Below are 18,304 nucleotides of genomic sequence, written 5' to 3'. Positions count from 1 at the left end.
ATTTTCGGTCTGAGGGTGGACAAACGCCAGTCTCCGTGCCCGTGTGCCCTCCAGCAGGGCTGCGTTCCCACGCCTGCCCCCTCCCAGCACCACTGCAAGCTCCAGCCCTCAGGACCAAAGACCAGCAGCCACAAGACTGAAGCTGGGGAGATGCATCTCGACAGCTCGATGCCGCCTGGGGATCGCCCATGCAGTGAGTCCTTCCCGGGCCAAGCCCACCATGGGACTTCCTCTGCCACCGCTGATGAATCGATGTGCATCCTCTGGGCACAAAGGCACGGCTGCTGCAGTGGCAACAAAGGAAAGGACAACTCAGGGCAAGCCAAGAGTCACCACACGGCCAAAGGACCTCGTCTCCAGCAGCCACCAGCAGTGGTCTTTCAGAGAAAACTCACATGAAACACGCGGCGCGATGCCTTGCCAGGTTTGCCCTTCCAGCCTCGCACTCACAAAGGTTTCGTGATCCTCGAGGCTGCGGCTGCACCGGGGCTGCCGCGGTTAACAACAAACCCTTTCATCTGAGCTCTTTTTGAACTTTAATGCACACATAAAAGTTGTCTCAACAACATCCCCTGACACGGAGTGCACGATTAATGCTGCCGTGTGCGAAAAAAAACACTTCCTGCCTTTGTTTCGGGCCGTCTGCCTGAGCGCTTGCCCAGTGCTCGTGGGTCAGCGAGTCCAAGCCCTCTCCCGCTCGCCCTCCCGCAGCCCCCAGCCCCGGCCGGGTGACCAGCTGGCCCAGCTCAGGGCTCAGGACAGGCTCATGGAGTGACACTACACGGCAGCATTGCCATTTTTCTTTTTTGTTCTCACTTCCTAACACTCTTCTCTGCAGGTTTATTGCCCTGCCAGGAGATCTCTCATTGCTATCACCTTTGTATTGGATGAGCCTGAAAAATCGTCATTCTTCAGGAGACTTCGCCACCCCTGTCCACCTCCTTTTCCAGATCCTGGGTGCTGAACTGGCCTGAGAAGATCCATAGGCAAGCTCTGCAGACCACCTCCCTCCGTTATTAACTCTTTTACCAATGTTTTCTCTCCCAAACAGTTATTACCAAGATTAATTTCTTCTTTCAAACCCCATGGGAACCTGAGTGAGACCTGAGCCTGCTGAAAACCAAGATACAAGGTACTGGATGCTCGGTGGTCTGCTGAGGTCTGACCTCCCTGTACAAAGGCTGTGTGTTTCTCCCCAGGATGCTCTTCTCCATCTCTCTGCATCCTCTACAACACCTTCTTGCAACTGGGCTGGGCTGCTCCTGGACCCTTTACCTGTACCGGCCTCACGTTTGCCCCCTCTCAACCACGGGCATCAGTGCCGTGCCGTGCAGTGGGTTGCTTAACCTGCTCTGGGACCCTTTGCAGCTCTTGAAGGCCTCCGAGTCTCACTGCTGGAACTCTGCTCCGAAGCAGGATGCTTTATCTGGCAGCAACTCCTCGGGCTCACTCCCTGTGAAGATAAGCTCCAGCATGGGAACTTTTCCAAGCAAGCTTGTAGCAAACACAGATGCAAATAACTCATTTTGTGTCTGTGCTGCTGCCTTATCTGTTAACGCGCTCCGCAGCTCAGCACGGGGCTCACCGCGGCTCTGGCAGGCTTCCTCCCCTTCTCCCTGCGCCGTCAGCGTCCCACTTGTGAACGCGCTGTTGACTCGTCTTATTGAGGTTTTATATTTGATTTGCCAGAGTTTATTCTCTCCGCTGTTTTCCTTCTTTGGCCACAGCTGTCACTTTTTGAATGATCCCTTTAAACCACCGATGGCACAGGCTCTTCTGCTGTTCAGCCCCCTGGCTTTCAGAGATGTTTTTCTTAGATTACTCTGATTCCTCCACTAAGAGTCTTTAATGCTGTATCGGAGAGCCGCTGCGCCCCTTGTTACACACATTATCCTTCTACCTGCATTCCCCTCTAACTTCTTCCTTTATATAGATACATACACATGTTTTTAAAGTTAAATGTTGCTGTGGTAGCTGGCTTTGGTTTTAGGAAGATGTTGGGCTTGAGCATGTAACACTGCATTCTCTTTTCCAGTCTTCCTTTCTGAAACAGCCCCAATGCCTGAGAGTGAATCAAGAATTGCCTCTTTCTTGTGAATTCTCTCCTTGTTTGAGACATCGATCGATGGCAGCAGCTAAAATTTGGTATGAGATTTCTGTATGACATCTATTCAGCCTATGTGGGCGTCAGCAAAATCTCACTTTACCACTGGGTTTTCTCTGCAGCCTTCCTAAGCTCCTTTAGCATTCCATGCCCATTTCTTCCACGCGTGTCTGTTAACAGAACAGCCTGAACAGCATCCTCTCCTTCAGGAAGGAAAACGTCAGAGCTCTGCCATCTGCACACCCAAAACTGCAAATCTTCAAGCAGTCCTCACACCTCCACCGCTCTGTATGCCTGAGCATCCCCTCCCTGCACACAGAGCATCTCTAGCCTGGAAGCACACGGTGAAGAGGGATTGTGGCAGACGATCGCCTTCCCATCTAAAGTTTGATACCTTCCTGCTGTTAAGACATTTTTTTTTTTGCCTGCAAGCTTCCACCAGCAGCCTGAGCAGCACCTCTGCCGTGTAACCCTGGGAACGGAGAGATCCGTCTTCTGCTCCCACCTCTTGCCCAAAGCTCGCTCGCTTTCCCCTGCCTTGAGTTTCAACACATGCAAACCAAAAACGGTACCCAGAATTTGGAAAAGGAGGACGGTGACAGAGGGACAGACGGTGTCAAAGCCAGGCGATGCTCCCAGACCCGTCTGCGAGAGGAATGCTGGGCGAGCCGGGCTCAGGTGCTGGTGGATGTGGGATAACCAAGACAACCTTGCGCAAAATGAAAGTTTTAGAGGCAAAGACCAGCGACAAGAGAGTTGTAATTCAGCTTGCTTTGTTAAAAAAACAACATAAAACAACCCAAAACATGGAACAACCCAAACATTTAACAGATTTGTTAACCACAGACATAAAAGAATCGAGAAATACTAGAAAAAAAAAATACATTGCAGGAGACATCTTGTTTTACAAGGCAGTTGGATTAAGTTACTACTGGCTGACCAGCACCCGGTCAGTCGTGGAACGGCTGTGTTGACAGGAACACAAACGTTGTAAATAGACAGCGCTGACTGTAGAAGTATTAAGACTAAAAGATATTTACCCCTTAAAATAAATAGAGTGTCATCTACAGCAACATTTAAATTAGTAAATTATTTTTAAAGCAACCAAATATAACAAAATTGTAAATCAGATCTAGATTTTCTTCTGTATGCTAAAATCCTTTTTTTTTCTGTGTTTAAAAAAAAAAGAAACCAACAAAAATACAAACTTTAGAAGAAAGGTAGCTCTGAAAAGTCAGATTACTCACTAGAAGTGAATTTCACCCTCCTCTTGTTCTGTAGGCCAGCAAAGGTCGGGGTACCACTTAAAATCCTTCCTTTGCAAGGATTTGGGTGGGACACAGACCTCTCCCTGTCCCCTGAACAAATACAGATTTTTTTTTTTCCCTGCTTGTGAAATCCAGCCCAGCGCAGGAGCCGCAGCCAGACCGTCAGCACCACATTCCGCTGGCTGGGGCGTGGGAGAGCATCCGAGCGCTCGCAGAGCCCCTGCGCCGAGATGAACCTCACCCAACGGGAATAATTCAGGTGTAGATATAAAGTCTCTTTTAGGCCATTTAAAAATTAATTCAATATTTAAAAAAATATTTTTTTTTTCTCATTAACACTTCAACAGCTGGAGGAAGCAACACCCCTTCTCACGCCAAGAACAGGGGGCTAAAAGCAAAGAAATAATCCTCTGGACATCGGTTCCTTGGGGGTCTCCTAACCCGAGCCACACTTCCTACCGCTGTGGCTCACGGGCGAGAGCGTCTGCACCAAACTGGGAGCTCTCGGTTCCACCAAGCCCAGCAGCATCCCACATACCCCCGCCAGCCCAGCTGCTAATTCGTTTGGACCGTGCAAACTGGGAAGAAGCTTCTCGCGTACGGGTAAAACCAGCATAAGGCTGGCTGGCTGTGACCCCTCAAGAAGCCACCAGAAACGAGAGCCCCTTGAGCATCCCTCCATGCCGAGGTCTTGCGGGATGCCCTGGCACGGGCAAGGTCCCCGGCGGAGGCGCGGGAGCAGATTCCCGTCGCCGCAGGGAGCCGGCTGCCGCGCTCCCTGGTCAGCAGCCAAGCGCTGCCGGCTCCAGCCACGCTGGCCCATCCTGCGGCCGGAGATGCTCGCGGGGCTCCCAGGGCCGGCACAAGGCTGCGATTCAGTCCGAGGGGCTCTGTTGAGGTCACGGCGCCGGCTGGCAGACCTCAGCACGAGCCGCGGGGGGAACCGGAGCCATCGCGGCCTTGGGCTGCCCTTTCCCGAGCTCCAGTGGGAAGCTTTGTTCCAGCCCTTTCTCAACGGCCAGTGTCACCTTCCGCTTTGATGTCATTAGAAAGGGAGTTGTGCAACTGGTCGATGGAAAAGTTACCGTCCCACAAGAACAGCCCCAAACAGCCAGAGCGTTGCGTAATGACATTTGGCTGTTTCCTTCTTTTTTTAATTTTTATTTTTTTTTATTAAAGCCCAAGAACACTGCAGCCTTGGCTGAAGGCACGGGTACCTTCACGTTCCCTCGCAGCCGGAGCGGGACCCTGCCACTGCAAACATCTCCCCCGCGGTTGGGAGGTCGCAGGCACGGGGAAGGGCTCTGCCGCAACGCCACTGCCCCGCGAGGGCTCTGCGCTCAGGGCGGACCCACAGCGCAGGAGCCCACGGAGGAGCCCAATTAATTCCCCTGCCTGAGCCACCCACAGGGAGAGGGCTCGGAGGACAACAAAGCCACTTCTTAGGTCTTTAAAGTTTGTTCAACAACGAGAGTCCCTTTGAACTTCGTATCCACAGAGGCTGCCATTCAAAACAAAAGCGTGTTTACCAGAACACGGTATCTGAGATGGAAAACACTGCAAAAAAAAAAAAAAAAAAAAAAAAAATCCACCCAGGATGACTTAAATTGTCCCCATTTTTGGCCAGAAGCATTTTGCAGGGCCGAGCAGGGCTGGTTCCCCTCTTGGTCAGGAAGGTTTCTCATCTGGAAAGAGGAACCCAACAGCTAAGGAAGCGCCCGGGCGCTGGCTCGTGCGCTCCCGTGCCCTGCTGTTTGGCAACCCTGCGGGGTGCTACCGCATGAACACCCAAACCAACCGACCGCCCGGGACTCTAAATCCTTAAAAACAAGCGGAGAGCAGCGAGAATTGAAAGGGGGTTTAGCACAAGGACCAACGGGCTACTGCGGCACAGCGGTGCAGAAATACACAGGCACCGCTCCACGGCTGGACTCGATCTTAAAGGGCTTCCCAGCCTAAATGCTTCTGGTTCCTCAACACGACCGCTCCGACTATTCGCAGAATACTCTCATGTGAAACAGATTCACGCGGTGCCTCGCTTAACTGCAGCCGCTGTTCAGGAAAGCAAACTCACGGTCACTGTGGCTGTGCGTGGCCTTTGCGGGAAGGGTTTGTCTCCCTTGGTGGGCTGCTAACAACCGACCACGGGCTCGAGAGAGCAGAGAAACAACAGAAAAATCCCACATGCAGTGCTGGGAATGATGAGAAATTTTCTGCGAAGTCTCTGCGGCCCCTCTCGTCCTCCATGACACATCTTATTCCACCTTTGAGGCAAACAAGCAGCAAGGAGTCTTTCCTGGGGATGGATTCTCTCTTTTTCCACACCAAAACCCAGCTGCACACGGCAAGCCCCCGAGGGCAGCGGATGCTCCTGGTTGCTGATCTGAGTGACAGCGTGGTCGTGGTGCACTGGACAGCAAATGCTGCCAGCAGCAGCTTCACCCGTTGGACTGAAAATTACTTCAGTTATGTTTTCTTTAGAAAATGAAATTGTTTTACCCCCCTTACTCATTATCTCCCTAACATCCAAGAAAAAAAATAACCCATCGTCTTACAGCCCCGTCACCAAGCTCTGGTCGAGGGGAACTATCAGGGTCAATAAATCAGAGATAAAAGAAATCGGAGTTTTGAAAGGTACAACTGGAGATGTGAGCTGTGGCTGACCAAATTCAACATGGTTGTCATCCTGTGCTGGTACCTGCTTCAGTTTCTTCCTATTCCTCCTATTGCCAGGGAGACGCTGGCGCGATCACCATCAAACATGGTACCAGCGCCAGCAGGTTAGTAAAGAGAGATCTCTAGCAGCAAGTGAAGAATCATGAAAATTAATCAAGAGCAAGCAAGCAAGTTAAGGATTTAATTAAGATCAGTTAATTAATTTAAAAAAAAAATATTCTCAGTGTGACATCTCCTCTTGAAAACCAGTGTGAGAGGTTCACCAAGAGGATACCACGTAGTGATGGTCTTCACCACTGGTGAAAGGTATTTAAAGATGCGTCCAAACCAAGCAACCCCCACGCCTTTGGGAGATTTGGACCTGTTTCTGAGCTCTGTGGCTTGGACCTGCGTGCTAATTTACACTGCACTGAGGTGGCTGAGAGCTAAAACCCCTCTCCTTTGCGTCTGCTGCTGTATGTTAGCACTGAGAGCCCCTGCGCTGAACCCAGGCCCTACAGGAAGCCGTCCCGGAGACCATTACAGTCAAAAACTGCAGACCAAGTGGAAGGTGGCAGACTGAGGTTCTCTCCCCAAGGAAAAGGTCTGGCATAAGCAGTGATTTCCCATCACTACCCTGCCAAAACATCTCAGCCTTCAGCTGGAGGAGATTTCTCAAAATTGAGTTCAGGTTTCACGGTTCACGACCATATGTATGCAAATGCCTCTCTGCAGGCACTGGATCTGAGATGCTCATTGCACGTAGGTCCCTGAACAGCCAGGCACTGGCCATAACTTTGGGTTCCTCTGCACTGTAGATGTACCCAAACCAGCTGCAGCTTTCCACAGGTTCACTTAGCGCCAGGAGAGCTCGACGCTAACACACGTGAAGTGGCACCGGAGCTGGCCTGGGTATCTCCACACTGCGCTGCCACGGAAGAAGCAACCTGACAGCAAAGGTTTGCAGCGTGATGATTGTCTCGCCTATTCCTCCTGCACTGCCTCAAAGCAAAGACGCGTGGTTGGCGAAGCAACAGCGAAGAGCTGCACGTAGACACTCGCTGACACAGCCACAGTCACTGTCACACACACTCGCACAGAAGCTGCCACCTGCTATAACACACACACTTTTTTTTTTTACTAAGGAATTTCTTAAAGGACAAAGCATGATCTAGTACCACTGGTGTCCTTAACGCCTTCATCCAAAAGAGCTCCATGCAAAGAGGAGAATCCAGTAGAAAGCATTAGCTCTTGGAGGATCCCGGCTTCCAGACAGTTTAGTACAGAGAAATATTGCAGAGAAATAGTTCAGTAACCCATCTGCACAAAGCACAAGCACGAAGAAGATCTGTAACAGAGGCTGAAGCAGCTCACTCGTAGGAAAAAGCAGCTTTTGATTTCCAGCTGGCTGTGACCTTGAGCGCAGAGGCATAATGAGCAAATTGTTGAAGAACTGCAGTTTTGATGAAAAGGTGATGCTTTTGGCCAAATACGGAAATAAGTTCCTAAGAGGGCAGTTTTCACTACTTGGGAGCTAGAGGAATTTTGGGTGGGCTCCGGGGATGGGACTGCACCACCCACAACAGCAAAACAAGGTTTCACATGCAGATGGTGGTTTACGCTTGAAGACCACTCCCTGAACGGGAGGATGCTGGGTGCACCGAGCCAAACCTGATGCTGCAGTTTTGCCCAAAGGAGCACCAGGCCCTCAGTCTCTGCTTCTCAGAGCAAAACAAACCATCTACAGCAGACCAAAATTAAAGCCAGGCTCCAGCCACCCGGGGACATCTGCCCCTTTCTACACCCCCAGACCCGGTTGGTCCCATCTCCACTGCACGTTCTAGAAGAGACACAGCGCAACAAAGGGCACGGCGACAGGCAACGCACAGACAGCCCCCAGGGAACGAGCCAAGGGAATCCCACCCTTGTTTTCTCTTTGCAAATGGTTTACGGGCAAACATGAATCCCACTGCAGGCAATGAACAGGGCCATTTGCAGAGCGTGCTGTTGCTCACCCCATGCTGGGTGACGGCCTATGCACAGAAAAACATGGAGTGAGCAAGCCGAAGATGTGGCCTTCTGCTAACTCAACCCTCAGGCCTGCACGGCCCCAGGGGTCATTCACAGGGCCACGGGATGGGCATTCTGGTGAAGAGCGTCCCGGAGGACCGGCTCAATAGCAGGGAGATGGCTTGGATCTGAGAGTTAAAAGCCAGGCAGTGGCAGGGGACCCTGATTACTCTAGTCAGGAACGGAATGAAAGTCAGACAAGGCCTCCCCACACCATTTCTGACACTAACTCTGCTCTGCCTTGTCTCACCTAAGTCACTGCCAGTGGACAGAGTCCAAAGCATGCAGCAGCATGTATTTTGGCATGACTTTGTGTGTGTGTGAGCGTGTGAGCCAACCTTTGCTTCCCAACCACCCACCCCCGTGACTGGGTAAGGCAGGTGGGCCAGGCTCAGGACCACTCTGCAGCTCTGTGACAGCCCCAACCCCAGCCCCAGCCACGTTTGTACAGCTCAAACCGGGCTCATGAGCAGATCCACTGTGGTCTGGGGGATCCCAGACCCAAAGCAAGTAAGCCTACACAGAACTGAAGCACGGCCCTCAGTATCACACACACACACACACACACACACACACACACAGAGATGCTGATTGGACTCGCTGCTGCCAGACAGGCGGGACCCCTTTGAAGCTGCTGACAGGAATTCCTCCTCCTGGGCCACCTTCGTACCAAGAACTTCTTGTTGCAGGGCTGCTCATCTGCCAGGCTAAAGGGTGGTGGTGGAGGGGCTGGAGGAGGCAAGGCAGAGCCGGGGGCGTGGTGTCAGACATGAAGCAGCTCTGATGATGTGCTCCAGTGCCTAGGTTTTGTTTACGAGGGATCAGAAGCGTTTTCTCCTTGTGTCGTCTTAAAATAATATTGTGCGTTTCCTCGAGCTGAATGTCTCTGCTTTTCCTGCTTATGATTCTTGCGGAACTACTTCCATCAGTTTCTGGCACAGGACTGTTGCAGAGACTACAGGGAAGAAAGCAAAGTACAGGTCAGAGATCGCACGCAGGGGCCCAACACGTCTTGGTCTCAGTTGATGATACCCTGCTTCCAAAGGGCTGACCCGTCTGCCTCCCCACCCTGGTTCTCAGCAAGATTAGTCCAAATAAAATCTAAGACTTGAAAGCAAACGAGCCACAGGCTGCTCTCTATTCATGCCCAGGAATTGAACCGGTAACGCTGGGAGCTCTGCTCCTGCAGCAAGGATGCTGTACCGCCCCGAGAGAGGCTCTGGTACTTCTCGACACCAGTTTCTAATTCCGTGGTGATACGGTCACCATGCTTGGATGCCTGAACTGCAAGCAGCCACAACTGAGTCAGGCACAAGAGCAGGAACAGGCACAGAAAATATGAGCTGATGCTTTTGCTTCCAACCCTGAAAACCTCGGCTGTACGTGCACGCAGCTCGAGTACCCAGGACAAAACCAGCTCAGCATAGTGAACACAAGACAGATCCCGCTGCCCTGCACAGCGCAGGTGAAGAGCAGAGGAAGCATTTCGGATGCAAGCTGGCACAGGAAAGGCGCTGAACTGAAGTAACTTCATTTTCCCACCCATTAGTTTTGGTGGCTGGCATCCAAACACACCTGTGCTTTCTGCTGCCTCACTGCCTGTCTGGAGATCACAAGACCCTGCCAGGTAAAGCTAACCCTAACTCTGAACGCACAAAGTCAAACTCAGATTGGTTGGAGGGGATCGAATTATCTGCAATATATGAATCTACATGTGTGTTTAAACTTCATGTTTCTAACTGGACATTTGCAGGATCATCATTTTGTGTTCCCAGAATATTTTCTATATTCTCCTTACAAGGCTTTGGTGGCAGAAAACAATTACTATGGTAATTTGACACCCAGGCACTGCAAAAATGGCTTTTCCAGGAACTGAGCCTAATACTCAGAATAAAAAAGTGAGTGTGACAGAAAGAGAGATGGTGGAGGGGGCGGAGGGAAAGAATAACAAGTGCTGAGCACTGGTAAAAGCCTTTTTCTTCTTCATAAAAAGCATCCAGCTAAGGCTGGGCATCTCTACTTGTCTGCGTTTCTAGGTCAGCCTGTTGTACGAGAGCTGGGAGACAGATGGTAGAGTTTAGTTACTTGGACAACACGGATGGACTTTCTTGATTCAGTTGTTCAGACAGAGGTTACGTGTGCCAAGCACAGCCCCTGCATGCCTTCAAAACACACCGCGGTGGAGTGTCAGCTGTTGGAAAACCGTATACGAAGATACCTTAAAAATAAACCTCCTAAGGGAAAACATGCAGGGGATTTTCCCCTCCCTCTGCTCTGCTGACACATTTTGATCCCAAGGAGAGCTTTGACTGGATCAGAAATGTTAGCACTGGCTAAGCGATGGATTGGGACTAATTCCGAATTGTCAGCAGTCAAATTGCGGCCAGCTGTGCTCAGGCTGTTGTGCTGTTCCTTCTTTTCCCTTCCTACACCACTAGAAAGGTATTCTCTGCTGACAAAAGGCTTGACTCTGTGCTTTTAAAGGAGGCAGAAGACTGGCAGCAATGTGCTTAGCAAATTACGCTCCGCTGCATAACAACCACCTGTTTGCCAAGATGGAAAAAAAAAAAAAAAAACCAAAAACCACGAAACAACAAATGTATTTGGCCCAAACTTCGCAATTATTGCACGTCAGGGTGAGTTTTGGGTGCTTGATGGATAAGGTCATCATCAGGTTAAGACTTGTTACCGTTGAAGAAGAATTGAACAGGGCCAACACGCTGAAAGCCTTCGCTACACAAAGAGGAGTCAGTGCTACTAGCTGTCGCACACTCACGAGGAAGGTGCTATTTTTGGAGCAAAAGCTAAGGCTGTGCCCTTGCTCTCCAGTGGTCATACTTACAGATGCCTTGGAGAACCCACTTGGGCTTGTTTTGCCACCAGACCCCGAAGAAGTAAACAGGGATCCCGCTGAAGATGATGGCAAAGCCGATGGCGCATTCCTTCGGTGTCATCCAAAAGGAAACGGCAATGAGAAACAAGCAGGCCAGGATGAAGAAAATGGGCAGGCAGATATTCACCTAAATAAGGACCCAAACACCAGGTTAGAAGTTCTATCAGGGGAACAGGGTACACTTCCCAGTGAGTTTTATCTAGCCATACAGCCCAGGGAGAGAAGGAGTTCATATTCCACTGTGGACCACATGGGGACGGTGTTCCTGTCTGTCCCAGTGCCCTCAACAAGGGGACCGTGACCTTGAACTGCCTTGGGAAGGTACTGATTTGGGCAGTGCTCTTCAGAAATCCTGGAGAAAATGGAAGTAACACCTAACATGCATATTTAATATCAGCAAAACAAAGTAGGGAGATGTGGCTTGCCTTTTTTTTTTACCCAGTTCCACACTGGAATGATTCCTCACCAAAAGCACCCGTACCATAGCATCAAATTTGGCAGCAACCACGGCACGAGCCACAGCATTCTCTCTGCAGTTTCTCAGGGGACTCAGCTACGCTGCTCTGAGCGGGGCACCCACTGAGAGCAGCCCAGAAAAACCCCAAAAACCAAAGGAAACACCCCACAAAGAGTTACTTTGGGAAGCAGTGGTACAGGTCTGCAAGTTTGTTTCTCTTTAGCTGCCTGTTGCCTGGCAGAGACCTGAGCGTGCTGGGGGGAAAGTGAGAAACATGCCTTTAAGGAAGGCAGACATGCTTGTGGCTGACATGATCTTGGCCTCCTCCCAGACGGGACACGGTACTGCCAAGCTGGCCAAGGACAAAGAGAACAAAGTTCTCATCTCCGCAGGCGTGGGTTTGTTCCCTTTATTAAAAAAACTATTTTAAGTGAATTCCATGATGGTACAGAGTGTTTCACCGAGAGCCACAGCCTATGATTTGTCGTGGGGAATACGTTAGTCACTGAGAGCTTCCCACTGGGCGACCCCACCAGAACCCCCCACATCTCTGACACACAGAGTCTCCTTCCCTCTGATGTCCCCATGGCCGTGGCAGCTTTTCCCCCTCCTGCACCGATTCACATTCAGCAGATTTCCATGCAGCGGGGACCTGGGTTAGCTACACAGTAGCATTTCCCCTGCAATCTCAGTCCTTCTCTCGTACAGGACAAGCAGCTGTACTTGCTGAACCTCCCCTGGTGCTGAGAAGGGACTCGGGGAGGACCCACCACACAATTACTCACCTTTATGGGTCTTTCCAGCTCTGGCTTCTTGTAACGCAGCCACATCATGCCAATGATGGCCAGAGCCACGCAGAGCCAGTTGAAAAAGCTGAAGAAGTTGATGACTGAGAAAATGTTGTTGGAGAAGGCATAGAGGAGGGTCATGATGCACTGCATCCAGAAGAAAGAAAAAAAATTAGCAAAGGGAGAAGTAGGCAAAAATCACATATGTAACAACACTAAATACAGATATCTTAGAATAACAGGAAAAGAATCAGGCTGATTATTTTTTACTCATTTAAACCATTTTCAATTGGTGCCTGGAACGATTTCAAAACAGAAGTGGAATATGAGAATATGATGAGAAGGAGAAGGGTGTATCCTCTCCTGTAGGTGCATGCAGAAATGGCTGTGTCTGGAGATGGTGCCCAAGTAGGCCCTCTCCAACCACGCTGATGGGATCCTGCCGTCGGCCCGTTTCTCAACACCATGTCGATGCTCATCACCACTGACCCAGGGGCTTACCGTGAAGATGAGGGACGGCACAGGAGTGAGAAGCCGGGGGTGAATCATAGACAGGATTGAAGGCAAGTGTCCTTCTCGGGATCCCACGAAGAACAGCCTGAGGTGAGGGAAACAGAGCAGTTATCACCTCGGCAACCTTCAGCCCCAAGGAATACAAGAAAAGGCGTATTTATATCCTCCTTTCCAGAGTGACTTTCCTAAGACAACCTGGGAGATGTGTGCCAGAGCTGGAACCTCCTCAGCCCCTGTCCCTCCCTCCTCCCCTGTCCCTTCTCCTCTTTCTGGAGGGATTCTCAGCCCTGAAGTTTCATAAGTTTCTGCTTTTCATTAAAGCCACTTTCTCAGGCAACGCCACTGAGCCCCAAGCCTGTGTTTGTTTATGTTCTAATAACTTCAACAGGGTTTTGCCTGAGGAACAGAAGACTAAGATCACTGAAAGGGTTTCCTTTAAACTGGATATGGCTTTTAAAGTCTTAATTTTTTTTTTTTTTTCGCATTCCCCACATGGCCTCCAGACCCTTTAGACTTTGTGTCTACCCACAGCGACTCTTTGGAGGACAACTCCAAATGAAGGGGCACTAAACATGACTTGTAAACAAAAACCACAATATTGAGCAAGAAACCTACCGGGAAGAAGTGAAGAGAGATCCATTAACGGATCCAAAGCACGATAAGCCAACAAAGACGGGTATGATCCAGGACATGACGCCAAGGTGGTAGTTCCCAAAATCCTAAATGAGGGGCAACAAGACAGATGTATCACATCCAGAATGCCAAAAAGAACCCGCATCTGCATACAAAGACTTAACATTTGTAGAAATCTGAACAATTGACATGGATTAGTAGCTGAAGCTGTTACAGAGGTTTCCGTATTGGCGTGTGCTGCTCCTCCTTCCTGAAAAAGAATATTGTGGAATTGCAAGAAATAAGCAGAAAGCCCTTCCCTCAGAGTCAGGACACAACATTTATCAGAACCGCTATCCAAAAGTTCAAGACCAAACGGAAACTGTGAGGAGATTCAGACACGCAGCTGTTGCCAGTTGCTGAGTCAGGACGTGGGACACAGTGACTTGTAGCTTTGTGTCACAAACTGACCCCGCGCTGCTTCACTGCAGTTTTGTGCCAACACTATATTGATTTCAAGACTTGCAAAGGCACACAACTGCGACGCAGCACAGGCCAGCACCTCCAATAACCCAGCACTGCGTAGGTACAGGCTGGAGCACGGCTGGGTACTAACGCGAAGGATGGGATGCTGTCACCTGAATGGCCCAGACCAACTTATCCTGGAGTGGGAGATTCCCCTTGGAACACTGAATAATCCTGGTCACACTCAGTCTGCAAGGTCATACGATGCTGCTCACTTCTGAAGTAACCAGGATTTCTGACGGCAATGGCATTTTAATTAAGAGAAGTATTATTTTTCTCTCTTAATTAAAACAAGGAAGATACAGAGAGAGAACAACGTAGTTCAGTACTGACTGAATGACCTTTTCCCATAAAGATCATGCTCTGGTAACTGATGATAAGTCATGAGGCCAGCAGCAACCTTGCATATTTACAAATTCAGAGCAGCATTAACTGTCTGCCCACCCTTACTGTGATTAATCCCACTTGGGATCACACTGTTCTTCCCTGCTCCGGTCACAGTTGCTCTTTATCTCCTGTCAAATATCAGCTTTTTCGTAAGCAGCCATGATCAGCCTGGAACAAACCAGGAGATGTATGCAGAGATGGTAATTGTGATTTAACCAGCCCCGGAAAACAGAGGAGCCACATCAGAAATGCACCTATCATCTTACCACAGCCACGGCTTCAGACATCAGCATCTGCTCCGTCGACAGGGTCGTGAAGTAAGCCAAGTTTGTCAGCACATAAACCAAAGTGACTACAGGGAGTGAGATGATGATAGCCAGAGGCAGGTTTCTAAGAAGAAAACATAAATTGTAACGGAGCGCGGCAGTTCAGAGAAGAAAGCTGTTGATGCCAGGGATGGGTGGCTCATGCTGCAGCCCTCCTGTGCTCGCTTAAAGGCGGCTTGAGCCATTCTGCTCATCTTTGGCTCTTCAGCATGTCCAGTTTCCCAGCCACACACTGGGAGAGGGGATGATGCCTGCACGGGAACAGCCTGGAGGCTGACAGGTGTAGAGTGAAGGATTATGGCAGAATGGACTTTCTGCATGGAGAGACTCTGGCTGTCTGGGCAATTAATTAAAAGTAACTCCCTGTGTTTATTGCTAGCCAGTAGCATTAACACATGTGTTCTCTTCTGGGCAAAGGAGAAGCATTTGTGCTGGTGGGTTCCTTGTGGGAGACGGAAAGATCAGGGATTTAGTGGGCAGTTTTTAGGCTCTAGCTGTGCAGCTGGCTGGACTGATAAAACTCAAAAAAACCGAATTCAGACACAGTCTGAGTGAGTCTGCAAAGCTGAGGCTGAGTTGGTACAAATTTGCCTTTCCAAATGGTCTAACTTCATTTGCGAACGGAAACTGAAAAATTAAGCCCGGCTTGATGCCACGTATAATTGGTCCAGTGGAGCTTAAAGCCACAGGAGGAGAGAGTCAAATACCGTAACTGCATTCAGAAGACAAGAAAATAATTGCAATCTGCAAAAACTTTCTTATAACTGTGTTTGTCAAGGAAAGGGCGTATCAAGTCTCATGCTTCCCAGCAGGCACTAATCACTGCCAGGGTCAGCCAGGAACGGGTTCTTGCACAAGTGACCCTGAAGCTCGTATCGACAGTGCCTCACAGGCACTTCCCCACGAGCAAAAATGATTTATCAGCAATGTCTTGCTTTGGTGGGGCCCACCCTCATCTCACCAAACCCCCTTGCGTAACCCTGAAAGACACGAGCAGCGCAGAAAGTGGCTGTTGCTCAAGAGAACAGGAAGAGCATGTGACAAATGTATGTACAGACAAATACACTTGTGGGAGTTCGTACAAGAGAGTAATAAAGTAATGAGTGCCTCTTCCTCGCCTGTAATTCAGGGAAGTGCCATGCCAAGGAAGCAGGACTTTCCAACAACACTGATAATCTCAGCAGTACAGGAAAGCAGTGTAAGCAGCAGCCCTTCTCATACACAGGTTATGATTCCCCTTCCCCTATTCCAAGGAGGAACAATGCCATTAATTTATCTTGCTTTCTATTTCCCTAAAAAAAGACCTGCCTTCTGGGCTGATTAGCAACCTCTGTGACACACAGGAGGAAAGGGCTTCCCAAGAACAAGGTTTCCTCCCAGGGAAGTCAGCACAGGACACACACCTACCTGTAGGGATTGATCATCTCTTCTGTGACAAAATTCAAGTAATTCCTGTAATTCAAAAAGAACAGTGGTTAATTCTGGTTACTCCATGGAATAAAAGAAGCCCTTCATCTTACTGATCTGCAAGGGAATTTCAGGAGGGGTAGAGAGACTGAAACCTGGCGTAAAACTTATCATAGCTGATGCTTGGTCCAAGAGCTCCAGCACAGAACCTGCAAAGCGCATGCCCTGGATGGTGCGGGCAGATCGAGCACACCATGCCACCAGCTTCCTTGCAGCACGAGGGGTGATTGCAGGTGAAGAGCTGGACCCAGCAGCAACAGGGCCACCCTCCAGGCGATACAGATGGCTGCAACTGGCCTGTTTTCACAGCAAATTGTGCTTGTAGGTGCTCAAAAGGCCTGCTAAAGGAGCTCTCCAGGAGCTTCAGTCTGGTGCTCTGAATGATCTGTTGGCATGTAGCACATCTCTGCTCTGCTAGCTAAATCCACCCTGCCGCTTTCTCTAAACACTACCTAGGAGCTGCACCAAGCAACCCAGCATCTGCTGTGTCTTCTAAATCCCATGATCACCACCACTTCTTTGTGCTGCCACAGGGTGTGAAGTATAGCTATCAACATCGCTAGGCAAACCCAAAGCATCTGCTTCACTGCCCTGGTTACAAGAAAGATGGAAAGTCCTGGACCACACTCTTCCTCTGGGGACAAAAGGAATGGACTACAGTATTTAGCACTGAAAAAACAGAGGGCTGCATCTTACCATCCTCCGTAGGCAAAAAGACCACTGTACAAAGCTAACACGATGTTCCCCACGTCTACTTTTGTGCCTTCGAAGGAGTGCTTAGGAGTCAGGTTTGTCACATCACCTGCAGAAAACAAAACCAAGAAAGGATTGCAGACGGACTGTGGACCCCATAGGTCAGCACCTTTGTGGGTGCTGAAACACAGGAACCTGCAGGGAAAAGCCAGTCTTAGGACAGTTAATTATGCTGAGGCACCTTGGGTTATGCCAGAGAGCACGTGCACGTATTTCTATCGGGCTGATTCCTCCAGTTTTACAGTGCTTAGTTCATCCAGAGCAATGCACCACATAACCAGCCCCAAATACACTTGTCTCAAGCGACTGGCCATTGCCAAGTCCTCAAAACTTTCTCACACTGCGAAGAAAACATTCTGGGGACTTTCCTGCTGGAAGATGCTATGCAAACAGATATTGTCACGTTGTCCTCTCAATTGATAGCTGCTTGCATTCGATAAAAACCCAGGATTTCCTCCACTTCCACCAGCCACCCAACAAAAGCAGAAACCCAGGATTTCCTCCAGTCCCACCAGCCACCTGATAAAGCAGAGTGTTATGGCAATCCCTTTGATTGTGGGAAGTCAGGTTCTTTGGGGTTTGAATATCAGCAGTCAGCTTCTTTAGGGCTTCACTACCAAAAGTTCCTGTTATGTATCTGCTTTTGAAATAAAAAGCCATAAATAGACGACTCGATTGTACCTTTGGTAAGAACTCTCCTGGAGCAGCCAAGGGTTTATTTATTTTGCTTTAAAATGCTCTGCAGTTGTTTTGTTCCCTGCCTTTTGATGTGGAGCCTGGGTGCAGGTCTGAGATGGCGAAGCCACACTCCCCACCCTGGACCCAGTGCTCCCCTTGGTGAGGACGGAAGCGGGGAGCGAAGCAGGATTCAGCCGGGCAGGCTTGCATCCAGAGAGCCCTGTCGAAGCCCATGTGATTCCTCTTAGGGCACAGATCTTTACTAATCACCCAAGCAACTGCATCACATGGCGGTCAGCAGGGCTTGGAGCTTAACCCTTCATGTCTTAGGCATAAAGTACCCAGAACATGCAACCAGGGAAAGGAGAGGGACGCTAACATACCAGGCATTTTTCCTCTGGATGGCCTCTCTTCCCATCTCACGCAGCGAACTTTCACTCCCCTGTGCCACCAAAGGCCACGTCTGCAGAGGCTGGGTAACAACTACGGATGCTCAGACCTTTTAATGTCTCACATTCATCTTTCTAGTGGTGGGAAAAGGGGATTTTTCCCAGCGGCACTATTGGTCTGCTGGTGCATCTTTCATTCGTGGGGCTTTGCAAGGGACTGCTCCAGATCTGTGCCACTGACAGGGAGCTGCCCTGTGCGTATGGGAGAGCTATGTTTTGTCTTTCCCCCCTCTCTACCTGACCCTCCAGCTCCATCCCCATCCTTTCCATCCTGGGCATTGCTCCCTTCACCTCCTTTCCCTCTCCTGCTCCTGCTGAGTCCTAACCAGCGCAAAAAGATATTCCCTAACACAACACGC

General features: G+C 49.9%; 1 protein-coding gene across 1 annotated transcript in view; it reads right to left on the bottom strand.

Moving 5' to 3' along the window:
• Nucleotides 1–2,860: 2,860 nt before the first annotated feature.
• The window catches only part of SLC7A5 (solute carrier family 7 member 5), a 40,245-nt gene continuing 24,801 nt past the window's right edge, over nucleotides 2,861–18,304 (bottom strand). The window contains exons 3-10 of the mRNA XM_010129725.2: nucleotides 16,762–16,867; nucleotides 16,006–16,050; nucleotides 14,539–14,662; nucleotides 13,364–13,467; nucleotides 12,737–12,833; nucleotides 12,233–12,382; nucleotides 10,940–11,117; nucleotides 2,861–9,052 (exon numbers count right to left, since the gene is read on the bottom strand). Of these exons, the coding sequence (XP_010128027.2) occupies nucleotides 8,997–9,052; nucleotides 10,940–11,117; nucleotides 12,233–12,382; nucleotides 12,737–12,833; nucleotides 13,364–13,467; nucleotides 14,539–14,662; nucleotides 16,006–16,050; nucleotides 16,762–16,867 (860 nt within the window). The 3' untranslated portion in view covers nucleotides 2,861–8,996. The remainder of the gene's footprint in view (nucleotides 9,053–10,939; nucleotides 11,118–12,232; nucleotides 12,383–12,736; nucleotides 12,834–13,363; nucleotides 13,468–14,538; nucleotides 14,663–16,005; nucleotides 16,051–16,761; nucleotides 16,868–18,304) is intronic.

The sequence above is a fragment of the Chlamydotis macqueenii genome, chromosome 13 (assembly GCF_036417535.1).
Source record: "Chlamydotis macqueenii isolate bChlMac1 chromosome 13, bChlMac1.mat, whole genome shotgun sequence".
Classification (NCBI taxonomy): domain Eukaryota; kingdom Metazoa; phylum Chordata; class Aves; order Otidiformes; family Otididae; genus Chlamydotis; species Chlamydotis macqueenii.
The sequence above is the reverse complement of the archived record's forward strand: the minus strand, read 5'-3'. Positions and strand labels throughout refer to the sequence as shown.